General features: G+C 42.9%; 1 protein-coding gene across 1 annotated transcript in view; it reads left to right on the top strand.

Annotated features, from left to right (window-relative positions):
- Positions 1-18,910, top strand: part of LOC126267861 (uncharacterized) — a 63,210-nt gene that overhangs the window by 18,171 nt on the left and 26,129 nt on the right. The window contains exon 2 of the mRNA XM_049973171.1: positions 1,983-2,164. Coding sequence (XP_049829128.1) covers positions 1,983-2,164 — 182 coding nt within the window. The remainder of the gene's footprint in view (positions 1-1,982; positions 2,165-18,910) is intronic.

The raw sequence follows: 18,910 nt of genomic DNA, 5'->3' as shown, positions 1-18,910 counted from the left end.
CTCTCTCTCTCTCTCTCTCTTTCTCTCTCCTTCTCTCTTCCACTCTCACTCATTTCGCTGTCATGTCGCTGGCATTGTATCAGATATTGTCGATCTCCTTTGTCTGACTACTTCGAGCCTTAAAGGGGACGTAACACTGTTCCAAACTCCCTGCTTAACAGGAATTACAAATTTCCTGAAACCGAATGCGGAGCTTTTGTAATCTCAAAACGCAGAATGACGTATCTCTATCAAGTTAAGTTGCTTTAAAATTTTACGCAACATAAATACAAAAATATTTACAGCACTTAATGAATAATTATCGCTACAGTATATCTGCTACAGTTTTAACAATTGAACTCAAATTATCGACGATTTATCAGACTGAGGGTAGGAGTAAAGTAATTACGGTATCAAACCTTTCTTTTGTACGTGGAAATGATGGCTTAGTTTCGTCATTGAGAGCAAAAAGTATTATTTAAATTTTACCCCAACCTTAAAGGCAATACACATTTAATTCATATTGGAAGAAAGTACTGGTCATACCTGTCTACAAGAAAGGTAGTAGCACTGATCCATTTAACTACCAGCCGGCCGTAGTGGCCGAGCGGTTCTAGGCGCTACAGTCTGGAGCTGCGCGACCGCTACGGTCGCAGGTTCGGATCCTACCTCGGGCATGGAAGTGTGTGATGTCCTTAGGTTAGTTAGGTTTAAGTAGTTCTAGAGGAGTGATGACCTCAGAAGTTAAGTCGCATAGTGCTCAGAGCCATTTGAACCATTTTGAACTTAACTACCATCCCGTATCCTTGGCATCGATTCCTAGTAGGATCTTAGAACATATTCGGAACTCATAATGGGGTATCTCAAACAGAATTATCTCCATGCCAGCCACCATGAATTCCAGAAACAACGATCTTGTGAAGCTCAGTTCGCACTTTTATGACGTTACATGCTGAAATCTCTGAATCGAGGCAGTCAGACAGATGCAGTAATTCTCATTTTTCAAAAAGCATTTGACTGAGTACGAGATCTGCACTTGTTATTAAAAGTTGTTTGTCGTAGGAAATTTACGGACGGCATACTTACTGACTTTAATACGCAAGTGTCGTTATGCACCCAGACATACTCAGATCCTAATTATGTATTTGAAGAACTTTAAAGTTCTTATGTACGTGGAAATGATGGCGTAGTTTAGTCATTGAGAACAAAAAGTAATATTTCAACTTCACGCCAACCTTGGTCTATGGTCTATAATTTCTCAAGGAAAGACGCAATGTTGTAAATGGTAACTTAGTGTGATTATTTCATTCCAACTCGCCTCTAACCAAATATTTTAACTATCATCTTTACACGTAGTACTTACTATATTTGCTCTTATACTATCAACAGGTGTTCAGTAGAGCGGCAGGGAAGTGGTAAGAACCACTAATTAGAAAATTATTCTTTACATGGTATATACACTGAAACCCAGGTTGTTGGACAGCAAACAATGCATTTAGAAGATTTTACCTTATTCATGTGACATCCAGTTCCAAAAAACTATATAGTTGTCAATAATTCCACTACCAAACATTACCAACTACATCCATCCTCATTTTACAATGCGAGTCCTACCAACACTGAGTCTCCACTAAGACATCATGTCCAAACCCTTCACTGTCTGCACGCTAACTGCTATTCCGTCCAACCACAGAATCTCTTGCCGAGGCGGAGAGCGCTGCCAGCGATATTAATACAGTCTGTAGTACTGCCAGCATACAAACAGGCTACTTACAGTACCTGGGATCCTGCCTATCAGAATCATGTAGAATAGGTGTCAGAGTGTGGCTGTGGAACTTTTTGCACCGACTTGTCTGTGTGTCAGTGTGTGTGTGTGTGTGTCTGTGTCTGTGTGTGTGTGTGTGTGTGTGTGTGTGTGTGTGTGTTTAGAAAGACCAACTTGTGTGTAGTGTAGTGGTGCCAGAGATACCAAGGAGTCTGACCACCAATACCATGTTTGACAGGTGGCGGAGCCCGGCTGCGAAACCTGCTGCACGTGCACGCCTGCGTGGCAGACCTGCTGGTGTGTGGCGTGGCGGCGCCGCTTGCAGCCTGGGAGTCCCGGTGGTGGCTGCACGACCCTTCAGCCGCCGCTGCTGCTGACCTACCCCCACCCCTGGTGCGGCGAGCCGTTGCCTTCGCTCAGGTACCAGGACTAACTGACAAACTTGATTCTTTTACCCGCACACATCTGATCCACGTCACACCCCGCGTATGGTACTTCTGGTACCACTAATTGATCCCCTCTATCCACTTAATCATAGCTAACACTTGGTTTAATTCATGAAGGAAGATTGTGTACGTGAAAGAGATTTGGAGACACCAGAAGGTTTCAGACTGATTACGTAATAGCTAGACAGAGATTTAGGAACTAAGACGTGTCCAGGGGCAGATGTGGACTCTGATCATAATTTATCGGTTGTGAACTGTAGATTAAAACTGAAGAAACTGCAAAAAGGAAGGCATTTAGTGAGATGGGACCTGGGTAAGCTGAAAGATCCAGAGGTTGAAGAGAGTTTCCGAGGGAGCATTAGGGAACGGATGAAAGAATAGGGGAAAGGAAAACAGTAGAAGAATCATGGATAGCTTTGAGAGATAAAATATTGAAGGAAGCAGAGGATGAAGTAGGTAAAAAGACGAGGGATATTAGACATCCTTGGGTAACATAATATATAATGAATATAACTGATGAAAGGAGAAAATATAAACATTCAATAACTGAAGTAGGCAACAGGGAATACAAACGTCACAAAAATGAGATCGACAGAAAGTGAAAAATGACTAAACAGGAATGGCTGGAGGACAAATGTAAGTATGTAGAAGCATATATCGCTAGAAGTGAGACAGATACCACCTACAGGAAAATTGAAGAGGCCTTTCGAGAAAACAGAACTACCTGTATGACTATCAAGAGCTCAGTTGGAACAAAGGTCCTCAGCAAATAAGGAAAATAACAAAGGTGGAAGGAGTGTATACATTGTCTATAGAAGAGAAATGTACTTGAGGGCAGTACTACAGAAATGGAAGAGGGCGTAGATGAAGGTGAAATGCGAGATATGATACTGCGTGAAGAATCTGACAGAGGAATGAAAGACTTAAGTCGACACTAGGCTCTGGGAGTAGACAACATTCCATTATAACTACTGATAGTTTTGGGAGAGACAGCCATGACGAAATTCCTGCACCTGGTGAGCAATATGTTTGTGACAGGCGAAATACTGTCATACTTCAAGAAGAATATAATAATTCCAACCCCAAAGAAATCGGGTGTTGACAGGTGTGAAAATTACCGAACTATGAGTTTAATAAGCCAAGATTGCAAAATACTGCCACAAATTCTTTACAGATGATGCGAAAAACTTGTAGAAGCCGACTTCGGGGAATACCAGTTTGGCTTCAGCGAAACTGTAGGAACACGCTAGGCAGTGCTAACCCCAAGACGTCTCATATAAGGTAGGTTAAGGAAAGGTCAACCAACGTTTATAGTGTTTGTAGACTCAGAGAAAGCTTTTTACATTTTTGATTGAACTACTGTCTTTCAAATTCTAAAGGTGGTACGGGTAAAATGCAGGGAGCAATAGGTTACTTATAACTTGTACAGAAACCAGATAGTAGTTATAAGAGTCGAGGGGCAGAAAAGGAAAACGGTGGTTGAGGAGGAAGTGAAACAGGGCTGTAGCCTATACCCAACTGTAACTATGATGTTGTCCACTGTTACTGCCATCTCATGCATTGGTATCACATAAAAAAGCTATTTTACAATTGTACTGTATATGTACAGTTACATACATTGTAGTAGTCTTTCGGTTTGTTAATTTTTGATGGATATAGATCAGTATAAAAAATACAGATTTCTGTAGCTCTTCTCCGTACATGTTTTTCATAAAACTGAGAAAAGCCCCACTTCCCTTTCCATACAATAACAATAGATTACTCACCACCCCTTTCCTTAGATTCTTCAGCCATTCCGCCTCCCCCACCTCTCCCCCCACTTCAAGTACACAATACATACAGCCTTTTATGCATGTGATGTACAGTATTTTGACAGAATACATAGTTGTTATATCTCTTTAATAGGATTTTAATTTGTTTTTGTAACACTGTGTGTGTTTGTGAACTCTTATGTGACTTAACTGCTAAGTTCATCAGCCCCTAAGCTTACACACTATGTAACCTAAATTATCCTAAGGACAAACACACACACCCATGCCCGTGGGAGGACTCGAATCTCCGCCGGGACCAGCTGCACAGTCCAGGACTGCAGCCCCTTAGACTGCATGGCTAATCCCAAGCGGCTTTTGTAATTGTCTGTTTGAAAGACTGCAACAAATGACATCTTAATGGGAAGCATGGGACTGGCAGTTTGTGACGTGTGTACAACTATGTTATGGTTTTTGTAATGCTGAACGACTATGCTTTGCTATCTAATTTTAAAGCTGTGAACAATGTATACCATTGCTTTGGTTTGTATTCCAATGTTTGGTTTGCGTTTATATTTAAACTAGAGACTAGTTTCGTTAAAACTGGACAGTGGCGCCTAGCGCCTGTTATTGTCCATTGTGTAGGTCCTGTTTGGTTTTTTGATTTTGGATACTACATTTATGCCCGCTAGTGACAGAATGAGTTACTAGTGAAATGGAGCAATGTTGTGTTAGCAAGATAGTAGTGTGTGAGACCTACATGAGAGCACACAGTGTTTTGAGACTATTTTTTGGGAACATAGTAATATTATTTGCTGCATTCCATATGGAATCTAGCTGTGCTTGATACACTTACGGTGAAGTTGTTATATGTTGTTTATCTCATGGGAGTTTGCGTCATGATGAAATATACATTTGTGTGTCTGATTTTCAGACTTGTGAATTTATATCAGTTGTACGATCATTGTGTAGACAGCAGGACACCTTGCAAGAATCCTTGGAAATTATTATCCTGGTGTAGTTTTAATCTATTCTACATTAGGACACGGAGTGAACGGTTGGGCAAGCATGGGCATAATTTATGGTGACTCGACTGTGCCACCATTGCCTTGGTTCCCTGTCTCACTAGCTTTAATAATTGTTGTCAGACGTATGGTCACAATTCCCATTATACATTCTCCAACTGATGTTTAAATTTCGTTCGTTGAATCCAGGAATGTAACCTAGTTTTTTAAAGAAAAATTTTATGCACTGTGACTACAACTTCACTACTTAAGTGTCAAACAAACTTATATTATAGTCACACTCCTTTATGAGAGTTATGTCAGAGTATAGAATCTATTGGATTGATCGACAAATTAATTAAATCGTTACCCTTTGTGTTTTGCCAGTTTTTCCTTGTATCCGGTTGGTGGGATTCTTTCCGGCAACTGCCCAGTTTCCAAATCCTGATTTACACCAATCCCGATTTGTTTTCTTACATCCTGTTGGTGAGTACTGGCTTAGCTAGGTGGTTTGGCGTGAAAACCATTATTCTGGAGGTAGCTGAACATTTCAGATTTCAGCTCCATAGCATGCTGTGTCCTTCCGTAAGTGTGGAAGAATGAGAACAAAGGGATGTACCAACTACCAACACCAGGTCTGCATGAGTCGCGATGGGTGGAATGGGAAGGAATGGAAGGAAGGGGGGGGGGGGGGTGGAGTAAAATCTTGCTCTGTGTGTGTTTGCTTACGTTGGTTCACGCAAACATATAGCATCCACAAGAGAGACAGGGAAAGTGACAGAGTGAGAGAGAGAGTGTATTTTGACAAGAATTCCTCAGGTATCAATATCAAAGGGTGTCCTTTTGGGTGAACCTTTTGTTAGAGGGATTAGCATGACTTCTGGTCTGTAGGCTGAACTAGCCAACACTGTGTGCAGGTCTGTCTCCTGGCCTGCAGTTGAAGGAATATGTGAAGTGGCTGGCGCAAGGTGCGGCCTGGCGGAAGACGGGCGGTGCATTTTCACGATCGAAAGGTTTCTAACAGTGTAATTACATTTGAGTGTTCCTTATGCTGTGATGGTATTTATCGTGCGATCAGAATAAGAAAGCTCCATAGTTGTTAAATATTTCATACCGCCTTGTCACCCTCGAAATGATTAAAGAAATAGTATTCCATACACTGCAGTCAGTGTCCCAACAAATTATTTAAATAAATAAATGAACCCTTTTCCCAACACTGCCTTCTAACCCATAAAGTGTTTAAATAAACAATATTCGTTGCCTTGTCTACCAATAACTGTTTAAATAGTATTCCATACCCTGTAATCGATTTCCTGCTAAATTCTTTCAAATAAATAAACTATATTCTATACACAGCCTTGTATCCATAAATTGTTTAAATAAACATCACTCCACACCTTCTCTTGTCTACCAGCAATTGTTTAAACAATATTCCTGCCAACTATCCAACCAATTGAGCCTTTTTCCACAAATGTCGAGGTTTGGGGGGGGGGGGGGAGGGGGCTAATGGGCGTGGGCTAAAATGGTTCAAATGGCTCTGAGCACTATGGAACTTAACATCTGTGGTCATCAGTCCCCTAGAAGTTAGAACTACTTAAACTTAACTAACCTAATGACAACACACACATCCCAACCCGAGGCACAATTCGAACCTGCGACCGTAGCAGTCACGCAGTTCCAGACTGAAGCGCCTATAACCGCACGGTCACACCGGCCGGCGGTGGGCGTGGGAGGAGTTCATTAATTGACGAATTAACTTAATTAGTCCCCAAATTGAGTGGGAGTGGGCTATTTGAATAATTCAGGCCTGGAAGTTTTCTTCTATCAGCGATAGGGTGGAGGGGGGGGGGGGGTTCTCAGAAAGACATATTATCCCCAGAGGCTAATAAATCAACCTCCAGGGAGTCATAAATCAATTAAGAGAACAGTAGGTTAAGGGGAGGAGAACGAGGCGGTCGTAAATGAATCAAGTTTGCCCCTGAATGTATGTAGCCTGCACTAACAAAGGGGATCAGAATCTCCCTTGTCCCCTACTGTAGTTCTAGAACCAGAAAGTAACATAATTCTTTTCGAAGAAAAAATCGTTGACTCTCTTATTTCACAGATTACAAAAAGACACTCGTCGCTTTTTTAGGGACCAATTGTGATCATTATCTAGGTAAAATGTATTTTGGCTAAAAACGTTAATTGTGGTATGCTGCGTGTTGCGGTGGTAGATATAGGGAAAGAAGAGGGACTGTGGATGGGTTGGTATGTTAGTATTGTGTCACTCTACATGACACGACTAACAAATATTTGCTGAGAAACAAGTAGTGAGAGAAATTGGAAGGTACTGAAGGCGTGAGAAGGAACAGAGGGAGGTGTCGGAGGGAGTATGATACAAAAAGCTGTGAGTGATCATCTAGAACTTGTACGAAAACAGGTCCAGTGCTAATGCGCTTCGCTGGACCTGTTGTTAGCACCAACGAATAGCTGTCAGCAGACTGCTTTTACCTGTTGCTCCGCAGCGAATCTGGATGGCCCGGAATGTTCGCTCCATTGTTCTGCCAGTGTGTGACGTCTGCTAATTAATAACGCAGCGAGACGCCGCTCCGTAGATCTGAATTATGCGAATGCGGGGACAATGCCAGGGCCCGCAGCTCCGTCGTTGGGGCGCAATAACACAGCCACACAGATAACGCCCGGCAGCTCTCTCAGACCCCTAGTCTGGCCAGTGAACAAAGCAGTAGCACATGGGTAGCATCTAGAGGCAGCGGACAGACTGCTAGTGTGTTTACAGGGGCAATAGCTAAACAAAGCGTGTCACATGAAGGGAAACTCGTTTAATATCATATTGATACTTTATTTAACATTTTGGAAACATCATTACACTACCTAAGCAAGTCGTAAACTACCACCTAAAAAAATATTAGCTGCAGCCATGGAGCTTACTTCTAAGGACAAAAAAGAACGTGAGAAAATCGACAGGCAAAAGTTAGTAGAAATACGTTGCATCTACAAAAAGATAGATGCGGGAAGCACTCAGTAGCTTCCACCGACATAAAACTAAACTAAACTTAACTTCGTCCGAACAGGCCTTGGAAGGGCCAACGGTACCGACCGGCCGCCGTGGCATCCTCAGTCCACAGGCGTCACTGGATGCGGATATGGAGGGGCATGTGGTCTGCACACCGCTCTACCAGCTCTATTTCAGCGTACCAGACCGAAGCCGCTACTTCTCAACCACGTAGCTCCTCAGTTTGCCTCACAAGGGCTGAGTGCACCCCGCTCGCTAAAAGCACTCGGCAGATCGAATGGTCACCCAACCAAGTGTTAGCCCAGCCTGACAGCGCTTAACTTCGGTGATCTGACGAGAACCGGTGTTACCACAGCGGCAAGGCCATTGCGTGCCACCGTCATGCCGGAGCAAAAGACCCTGCCGAGAACCAGAGAAAATTTTTGCCCTACGAAAAATCACTAAGTGGGTAGAAGGCTTGTAAACAGCGTGTTACAAAAAGGTACGGCCTAACTTTCAGGAAACATTCCTCACACACAAATAAAGAAAAGATTTTAAGTGGACATGCGTCCGGAAATGCTTAATTTCCATGTTAGAGCTCATTATAGTTTCGACAGTATGTAGAGTACTTCCTCGATTCATCGCCCAGTTGAAGGAAGGTAATGTTGACTTCGGTGCTTGTGTTGACTTACGACTCATTGCTCTACAGTACTAGCATCAAGCACATCAGTGCGTAGCATTAACAGCTTCATCATGAACGTAGTTTTGCAGTCAGTGCTATGTTTACATATGCGGAGTTGGCAGATGCCCATTTGATGTATGGATTAGCACGGGGCAATAGCCGTGCCGCGGTACGTTTGTATCGAGACAGATTTCCAGAACGAAGATGTCCCGACAGGACGACGTTCGAAGCAATTGATCGGCGTCTTAGGGAGCACAAAACATTCCAGCCTATGACTCGCGACTGGGGAAGACCTAGAACGACGAGGACACCTGCAATGGACGAAGCAATTCTTCGTGCAGTTGACGATAACCCTAATGTCGGCATCAGAGAAGTTGCTGTTGTACAAGGTAACGTTGACCACGTCACTGTATGGAGAGTGCTACGGGAGAACCAGTTGTTTCCGTACCACGTACAGCGAGTGCAGGCACTATCAGCAGCTGATTGGCCTCCACGGGTACACTTCTGCGAATGGTTCATCCAACAATGTGTCAATCCTCATTTCGGTGCAAATGGTCTCTTTACGGATGAGGCTTCATTCCAACGTGATCAAATTGTAAATTTTCCCAATCAACATGTGTGGGCTGACGAGAATCCGCACGCAGTTGTGCAATCACCCCATCAACACAGATTTTCTGTGAACTTTTGGGCAGGCATTGTTGGTGATGTCTTGATTGGGCCCCCTGTTCTTCCACCTACGTTCAATGGAGCACATTATTATGATTTCATACGGGATACCCTAGCTGTGCTGCTGGAACATGTGCCTTTACAAGTACGACACAACTTGTGGTTCATGCACGATGGAGCTCCTGCACATTTCAGTCGAAGTGTTCGTACGCTTCTCAACAACAGATTCGGTGACCGATAGATTGGTAGAGGCGGACTAATTCCATGGCCTCCACGCTCTCCTGACCTCAAACCTCTTGACTTTCATTTATGGGGGCATTTGAAAGCTCTTGTCTACGCAACCGCGGTACCAAATATAGAGACCCTTAATGCTCGTTTTGTGGACGGCTGTGATACAACACGCCATTCTCCAGGGCTGCATCGACGCATCAAGGATTCCATGCGACGGCGGATGTATGCATGTATCCTCGCTAACGGAGGACATTTTGAACATTTCCTGTAACAAAGTGTTTGAAGTCACGCTCGTACGTTCTCTTGCTGTGTGTTTCCATTCCATGATTAATGTGATTTGAAGAGAAGTAATAAAATGAGCTCTAACATGGAAAGTAAGCGTTTCCGGATACATGTCCACATAACATATTTTCTTTCTTTCTGCATGAGGAATGTTTCCTGAAGGTTTGGCCGTACCTTTTTGTAACACCTTGTACAGTCACTCTTCGACCAGTCTGGTGTGATAATAGGAAAAGGGAAGCTGAAGTTTTACATTTTACGTTTCAAAAACCATTCTCGCGATAGTATCGTGCAGAGACACCGTCGCTTGACCGTTGCACAGATTCCCGTATGAAGGACATAGTAGTTGGCATTCCTAGCGTAGAGAAGCATCTGAAAGAGTTCAAAAAAAGTAAGTTTCCAGGTCCGGATGCAACAACAGTTCGCTTTTACAAAGCGTACTCTGCAACATTGGCTCTTTACATAGCTTACATACATGGCGAATCTCTTGCCAAGCGCAAAGTCCCAAGAGACTGGAAAAAAAAGCGCAGGTGACTATAGTATATAAAAAGGAAAAAAACTGTCCCGTAAAAGTACAGACCAATACCATTAACACCGGTTGACTGTAGAATCATTGAACATATTCTAAGATCGAATATAATAAATTTCCTGAGAAAGTAGAGCTTCTGTCGACAAATCAGCACGAATTTAGAAAGCACTAGTCATGAGAAAAGAGCCTTGCCCATTTCTCGCACGATATTCTGCGAACTATCGATGAAGAGCAACAGACAGTTTCCATATTCCTTGATTTCCGGGAAGTTCGCCAGTGCAGAGTCTTAACGAAGGTCCGAAAGTACGGAATAGTTCCGCAGATACGTGAGTGCCTTGAAGATTTCTTAAGTAATGAAACCCAGTACGTTGCCCTGTACGTCGAGTGTTCATCACAGACAACGCTTCGTCAGGGGTAACTGTAGAAGGATACAGAATGACTTCGAATTTCTATTTGTTGTGATGAACGTCAGCCTGCTCTGTGAATGGAAAGTGTAATTTAATGTTGATTATTAAGAAAACAAATTTTGTAATGCTCGAATACTTTGTTACTGGTCTTCTGGCGTTACCACAAGCGCCGGAACGACGAAGACGAACGGAAGGCCAGAGAAGGCGATGAGGAAACGTGGGCCAATGGTCCGCGGAATTAGACCGCACTTCGCAAAGAGCGTCATCTGAAAGAAGTGAATAAAAGCGCAGTTCCTGCCAGCCTCAGGAGTCATATCGCCTCAGTGTACTGACATGAGTAGACGTATTGGCGGAGTGTGCTGCAGAGGAACTAGTTGTGATCCTCATCAGTTACTTGTCCGGACTTTGCCAGCTGCGAGGACTACTACTGTTTGCATGTTACTTGTGACACCTACGTATCTTCAAAGTTAGGTATTGTCAGTCGCTTTATAGAAATAATTAATGTTATTTGTTGTTTGAATTGTTGTGTAGCATTCCGAGAACGCTGCATCCCCTAGGCACCCTATTAGTGACGAGTGGGAGAGACCCCACAACTGGTGTTCTGCTTAACACAGTCTCGTCGATCGTACAGGGTGATCACAAATAGCATGTAAAACTTGAAATGTCGTTTCAGGGTAGATTGCACTGAGAAATAACTGCTAAGAAATTCGATGCACTGCGCCGTTTCCGAGTTAATTAGCATTGAACATACTAATCAGATTCCTGCCCATGCTGACTGAAGCGGCCAGCCAGTGACAGTGTCGCCAAAAGTGTTCTTCGTTTGGTTTCCTAAAACTGTACAAGAAAGCGATTCAAAAATTGGACATGGGACGGCAGTAAGAATCGAATCAGAGCAAGAGGCTGAGCAGCCTCATGCGCTATCGTCTTCGCTATGAGAGCAACACACACTAATTGTGTCAGGCAGGACTCTTCAATTTCGACAAATGAAGTCGATAACGGCACGACGTGTCTAATTTTTTTGAAGAGGTTGAAAAATCAGCCAATATTTCGAAATTTAGTCCTTATTAAATATTACTCAGCAAGACCCACAAGATTTCAGATTGTTTTGTGACCACCTTGTATATCTCGGCGTAAAATTGCGAAGCGATAAGGAATGGGAATAACATATATGGATGGTAGTAGGATAGACTAATGATCGACTACGGTTCATTGTCATAATTTTAGGAAAATGTACAGTCGTGGTCAAAATTATCCGAACGACCTGAATTGCATTTCGCCTGATTCGCATGCATCCCACATAACGCAGCTGTCTACCAGGTCCTCTAATCGCTCCTTGGTACAGTCGTTTGACTATTCAAAATGGCTCCAACAAGTCACCACTAGAAAACTCGGCTCTGTATCGCAATAATACAAAATGTAAAGTAATATAACGATTAAAGTAATATCACGATACTACAAATATCAGGGAACACCTTATCACAGATAAGACTGTCCTTAACGCTTGTAAGCTCACATTTATTGCAATAAATGACGTACCTGAAATGTTACCACTCTCATTATTACGCCAGATAGGTAATGCACGTCGTAAGTTTGTCGTATTCATGATTTCCTCTTCAAAGTAATATGCTGTACTTCTTATTTAACACAAAATGATATTAAAAATTTATTCAGGAGCAGCGCTGTTTTGAAACCTTATAGCACAATAATAACATGTGCCACGGCGGTACTCAAATTTGAAAGCTTGCCTTTGGCGAGCAAGGCTGTTTGGTACTGAGCTATTCGCGACCAGCCATCATATATTCAGAGTGCGCCCTTATCTGTAGAGTGAGAGATTCATCCTGTAAATATTCTCTTAGCCTCTGGCTAAGCTATTTCTCTGCAGTATCTTCTCCTCCACTCCACGGTACTCCCGCAACGTACACAGAAATTCAGTGGAAGATAGGACTGAGGCTGTGAAGCTTTAAAGGCACGTCGTGAAACATGCCTTTATAGCGTAGCCTTTATAGCTAAGTCGGTAACAGCATTTCTCGTAAGAGGCCACATCCCAGGTTCGAGTTTCGGTCCAGCACACAGCTTTAATAACACGCGCAGTTTTCGTCTGTAGAACGCTGTTTTTTGCTGTCTCAGACTGTTTCTATCTTCAGATCTGTTAAATACCGTACAAATTACTGATTAGAAAAGTGAAGCAACCGGAAACAGAAGTGTGAGATGCCGCGTGATGTTATTTCAGTGATTACAAAATCGAGTGACATTTGCAAAGATCTGGCCATTTGAGTTCTCTTATCAGCATGACTCGACGCACACGAGCAACTTATCATCGCGAGCTCGCTGCGCCATTTTCTCACGAGTTTCAGCATCGCATGTGAAACAACTCGTCGTGAGAATAACTCTCGCCAACCGCTGCTGCATCGCAGCAATCTCACCGATCGAGCGAAGCAGCAGCCTTAAGTGAATCGGGCAGCAACAGCTGCCATCAGCCAACTATGGGTGAAGCCGGACTGGATATGGAATTTTTCTTTGAAAGGGTGAAAATGAATACACGACTTGCTTAAGAAGAGAGCCACGTAGTTTCAAGTATGCGCTAAGTTTTGTGCTGATTTTGCTGGGAAATCTAATCAGGAGAGAAATGATATAATACGTAAACGTCAGTGTTAAAATGCATGGTGTTTGTGTTAGAGAGGTGGCGGTTTTGCTCGAATATGGGTTTTCAAAATTCAAATAGAGAGAGGACCAAATGCTTTCTGCCCTAGCAAGAGCGCTTTCGTCTCAAAGAACACATCTTCCGTTGATTAATAACAGTTTAGAATACATAAAGTTGATTGTAATCAGTGCTCCATTGTATTGCAGCCACAAAATACATAACTGCACACATTTCGATACTGATGTAAATTTAGTAATCTTTCACGTTCACGAATAAATTTATTTACTATTCAGTAAGATTGTTGCGGACCCGATTTAGACACATTTGTCTTGCATGGTACCTTGTCAGCACTGTCTGTAATGTAATCACCGAAAACATTTCTTCTACTGTTGAGTGAAATTCCTCCTTGGGTTAGTGGGATTTCACTGTCTCAATCGCGCAGCTTGGTTTTCAGATACCCTGGCGTTTTTCAGCCATCTTTCTTCTCTGAATATTTTGATACGCACTCTTTGTGCAAGGGTTTCAACAGAGATTTATAAAATTTCCTTGCTATTTCACACAGTATTCTGTAGCCGATTTTGTCCTGATAATGCAGATCAATTACAGTGCATCCACTACTCAGACACCTGGTGAAGATGAATAGTTGACGCTACCGCTGATCTACTCGTATTACTGATAATTCATCAAATGGCCGTTCATTCATTCGAAAATAATGAATTTAGTTTCATCTTCTCTTAAATAAAAAAAAGGAAAACAGCTACTTTTATCGTGAACCAATCAATGGGTAAGACAAGAGTGTCCTGATATGTTTCTTGATATAATCATTGCAACGCAACAATCCTCCCGGTGGTACGGGTAAACTTCGACCGGGTAGGATGTTTTTAGTCCCTTATCTTTTCCTACTGCTTCTGGCCGACCGGGGTGGCCAAGCGGTTGTAGGCGCTGCAGTCTGGAACCGCTCGACCGCTACGGTCGCAGGATCGAAGCCTGCCTCGGGCATGGATGTGTGTGATGTCCTTAGGTTAGTTCGGTTTAAGCAGTTTTAAGTTCTAGGGGACTGATGACCTCAGCAGTTAAGTCTCATGGAGCCATTTTTGAAAAAAAAACTACTGGTTCTGCAAGTTACCCCCTTTAGTGCTGGTTTAACAAAGTCGTGTGCACCACGAAATTACAGGCCCCTGCGAGTTACTGCTGGCGTATTAATAATTTCTAGCGGGTGGGTTTAACCTACCGGTAAAAATTTTAAGGCAACGGATAACGCTATCATTTTTTTTTTACCACTACAGAAGGCACCTTTGCAGGCTTAATAGGGAGCATACAGCTTTTATTTTATTTTCATTTGTTGATCCAGTAAGCGACTGAGGTAGAGACTAACTTTAGGTTTCACCTATTCTTTATGTTGTTTGTGATAAAGGGGAGAAATGATCAGTCGAGGATCTAGATTAACTGATATTTGTTGGCTACCTACATCATCTGAACAATTAGCCGTGAATCTACTGAAATTGTTACTTCCCATTTTTATGCAACAGCAGGGGCTCTCATTTTATACATCATGACAAATGGTCCCTCTAGTCAACAGGACTTACTTTCGCCACGTAATTAGGGAAGGGAGAGGGTAGCGCAGACCTGGCATCAATGAAATTTTATGCACGCACACAATAAGACCTAAACCCATGCCTTCTTTTGATATTACCTTTAATTACTATTGGTCACGGAGATCAAGTTCAGCAAAAGACACTACAAGTGAACTCGGAAAGGGCGGAAGACCGTTGACACAGTTTCGGGCCAAAGAGAATAAGCGTACATTTCATAATTCAGAGTTCTTATTCTCCGCACAAATTTACTGTTTCCGAGCTGAGCTATGGAAACTGTAGTGAAGCTACTGTACATTTTTGGGTCGAAACTGCACTTTATTAATGTGGCGGTTGCTGCAACGGACCATGAGGCGGGAAACTAAGTACACAAAGAAAACATATCAGAAATATAAAAAAAATGTCACTGTGAAAGTAAAATCACATTAAAATACATGAACTGAGTTAACTTCTGTTATGCTCTGAGCAATAATACGACAGTGGCTTTAAGGCCCATGGCACGTTCCTCACCAAATTTAATGAACTTACGAAAATAAACTCCCGTATGCGGTTTTCGTGGCAATGTCACACTTGATTTCAACATCTGGATCTTAGTAACGAACAGAATTGAAACATTCTAAAACCTTTGACAATATTACCATAAATCGAGAACAACGTGTTCAAGGTGTGCACCACTGCGCTATCCAGAAACCTGTGGCCTCCGAGCCATATCACCTAACCGTTGCAGGTTCAAAAGCAGGGGTGGAGGGGGTGATTCGCCAACCTGACAGAGCCTATACTCGTACCTCTCTGACCTGACTTGCACACTTTGTCCTTGCCAAGCTTGTTCCCACTTGGAGGTTGGTACTATAGTGCCACAGAACAACTCTACTCATGCACTGCGGCACCATCTGACTAAAGCTTTCTTCTACTTCACACACTACCTCATTCATGAAGCCCAGGTCCAAAAGAGAAAGGATGAAGGGAAACGTGGCACACAGGGACCGAAATCAATAATTAAATAAATAAACACCGTTTGGTCCATTCTTTCCTGCTTGTTACCCAATGATTTATTTCCTCCGAGTAAAAACACTCTCGCTATTAATTATCTTGTATCGGAAATGTATTGAGAAAATGTGGAACGGTACAACTAGTTCCGTTTCGTCATAAATGAAACAATCAAACGCTGGCAGCATTCTTGTCCCTACGTGCATAATCATTTGCTTGCACCCCATTACTGATGCGTGCTTATCGCTGCGATCCCGTCGTGCGTGCACTGAAACGATTTCTGATGCTACGATCTCACTGTGAGCACTGGCGGCTATTACTCGCTGTTGTGTATCTGGCATATGACGTTGCCCTGGATGGAGGCTGAGAAGGGTATAACAGGGCTGTTGTACCCTCTTCTGAGGTAAGATAGTCGGCCACTGTTGTAACTCTTCCTTGGTATCCTGGATGTTAATTTTGGGATGGGTTGACGTTCTAAGTGATCCAAGCAAGTAATATCAGCGACAAACTTATGGCTCTTTCTGTCCATGAGTGTACCTCGACATCACGCACTATCCCGCTGAAAACTACCACCAGGGTACTGTCGCATGTGGAATAACATGTGTCGTTAGTGTCGTCAGAATTCCCTCAACAATTACCAACCGTGAAGTGAAGTAAGGAGTAACACAACTGTGTCTCTCCAAAACATTCGAAGAGACGTGCCTCTCCCTCGAACGAGACCGTACTCGCGAATGATGTGCATCTGGGGTAGTTCATAACCGTAAATCATCGCTGAAAACAGTACATATAGGACGCATATTCTCCAACCGATGACACAGGTTGTTGCAGACACACTATTAATTGCTCTTGTGAATGCCCACGATGTGGCTGGTGCACAATACAGTGATCCTTCCTTATGGCGGTCAGACCTCACTGACGGGAACCTTGATAACGAGTATGCCAGCTGTCGCGTTCGCTTTCAGTAGAACATCAGGCCCTTGTCACATCCAAGTGCTCCCCACATTCCACGTTGCCCCAGCAGTTGGAATGGAGACCCACAATAAGGACGCTTATAAACATTGTCAGAAACTGATAAGGCTGTCTCATATGATTACGAGACATCTCTGTGTCATTCACGGTAATCACTCAACTTTTCCTTTACTGTTATTTCATCCCCGCTCCACAGAAGGGAGAGGGAGACAGACTGTCGCCGGTACAATCAATCTGCTCTTCAGCCACCGGTCAACAAAAACGAAATGAGAAGAAAAACAAGAAATGCAAACGTGAAATATTTCAAATTAAATTAAACTTTTTCAAAGGAGAATATAGAACGGAACTTCTTATTTATACAAGATATATGACTTCTTACACGTGTAGCTCTGTAATAATAAAAGGATGGATGATGTGCATAGTGTCGATGGGGTAGCAGTGGTAGTTGGTACAGAACAAGGACTAGAGGGAGAGGGGGGTATTGGTGAATCTAAAAGTTCATGGGACAGGGCGTGCAGGCAGACAAGGCAGATGGGGGAAAAGAGGAGTAAACAAGCATAGGTAGCAGAGGGAGCGGAATGGGTGGGGCAGACTTAGACCTGGTCTTCTTCTTCTTCTTCTTTCGTGGCTCTACAGCTCATGATGAGTCTTGGCCTCTTCTACAATTTTCTTCTATATCTCTCGGTCCTTTGCCAATACTATCCAGTTTCTATAGACCATCTTTCTAAGATCTTCGATTACTCCATCTTCCCATCTGGCTCTTGTTCGACAACGTCCTCTCTGCCCTCCTGGCTTTCCTTGTAATATTCTTTTTGGTACTTCGGTATCATTCATGCGAGGCACATGTCCCGCCCACCCCAGTCTGGATGATTTCACTATCCTTCTGATGGGTTGTTCTTTGTATATGATATACAACTCATGGTTGTATCTCCTCCTTCATATTCCTCTTTCACAGATTGGGCTGATAATTCGTAAGTACCTTTCCTTCAAATGCATCCTGTGTTTCAATATCTTTAGTTGTTAATGTCCCTGCTTCAGAGGCATGTGTAAGCACTGGTCATGTAAGTGATTTATACAATTTCGTGGTACGAGTCAGGAGCCTTAAGGATAGAAGTCTTGTTAGGGCAAAATAGGCTCTATTGGCTAGTATTAATCTCTGCTTAACTTCATAGGAGGTATCAGCCCAGGTACTTGAAATGTTCAGCTCTCTCAAACGTATAATCGCCCATTGTTATTGCATTTGGCATATTTTCTCTGTGTGCTTTTCCAGCTGCCATGAATTTTGTTTTTTGTTCATTAATAATTAACCCCATATTCCTACTAGCCTGTTCAGGAGCTGTAAATGTCTCTTCCATTGCTTTTTGGATTCTTGCTATTACCTGCGTAGGACAGTATCTGCTCTGATTTATAGGAGAGCGTTCGCCTATTCAGAAGGCAGCTTTAAAGAAAAGACATGCCAATGCATCCCCTTGTTACACTCCGTTTTTAATATTCAATGTATTGGACATCATTCCTCCTATTCTTACACTCCCTCGTGTTTCGCTCATTCTCATACTCACCAACCATACCAACTGCATCGAGATTCCCAGTTCATCTAGAGCTTGATACAACTGCTCTCTATTTATGCTACCATAAGCTGCTTTGAAATATATAAAGAGGTGATGTGTGCCAACCCGGTATTCATTTGTTTTTTTCCAAGATTTTTTCAAAAAATAGTTCAAATGGCTCCGAGCACTGTGGGACTTAAGTTCTGAGGTCATCAGTCCCCTAGAACTTAGAACTACTTAAACCTAACTAACCTAAGGACAGCACACACATCCATGCCCGAGGCAGGATTTGAACCTGCGACCGTAGTGGCCGCGCGGTTCCAGACTGTAGTGCCTAGAACCGCTCGGCCACTCTGGTCGGCCAGGATTTGTCTTAAGGTGAATATTTGATCTATGGTTGACTTCTGGCAAGGAATCCGCATTGGTACAACTCCGTCTCCCTC

Source organism: Schistocerca gregaria, chromosome 4 (assembly GCF_023897955.1).
Source record: "Schistocerca gregaria isolate iqSchGreg1 chromosome 4, iqSchGreg1.2, whole genome shotgun sequence".
NCBI classification, from domain to species: Eukaryota; Metazoa; Arthropoda; class Insecta; order Orthoptera; family Acrididae; genus Schistocerca; species Schistocerca gregaria.
This window is presented reverse-complemented; position numbering and strand designations above follow the sequence as displayed.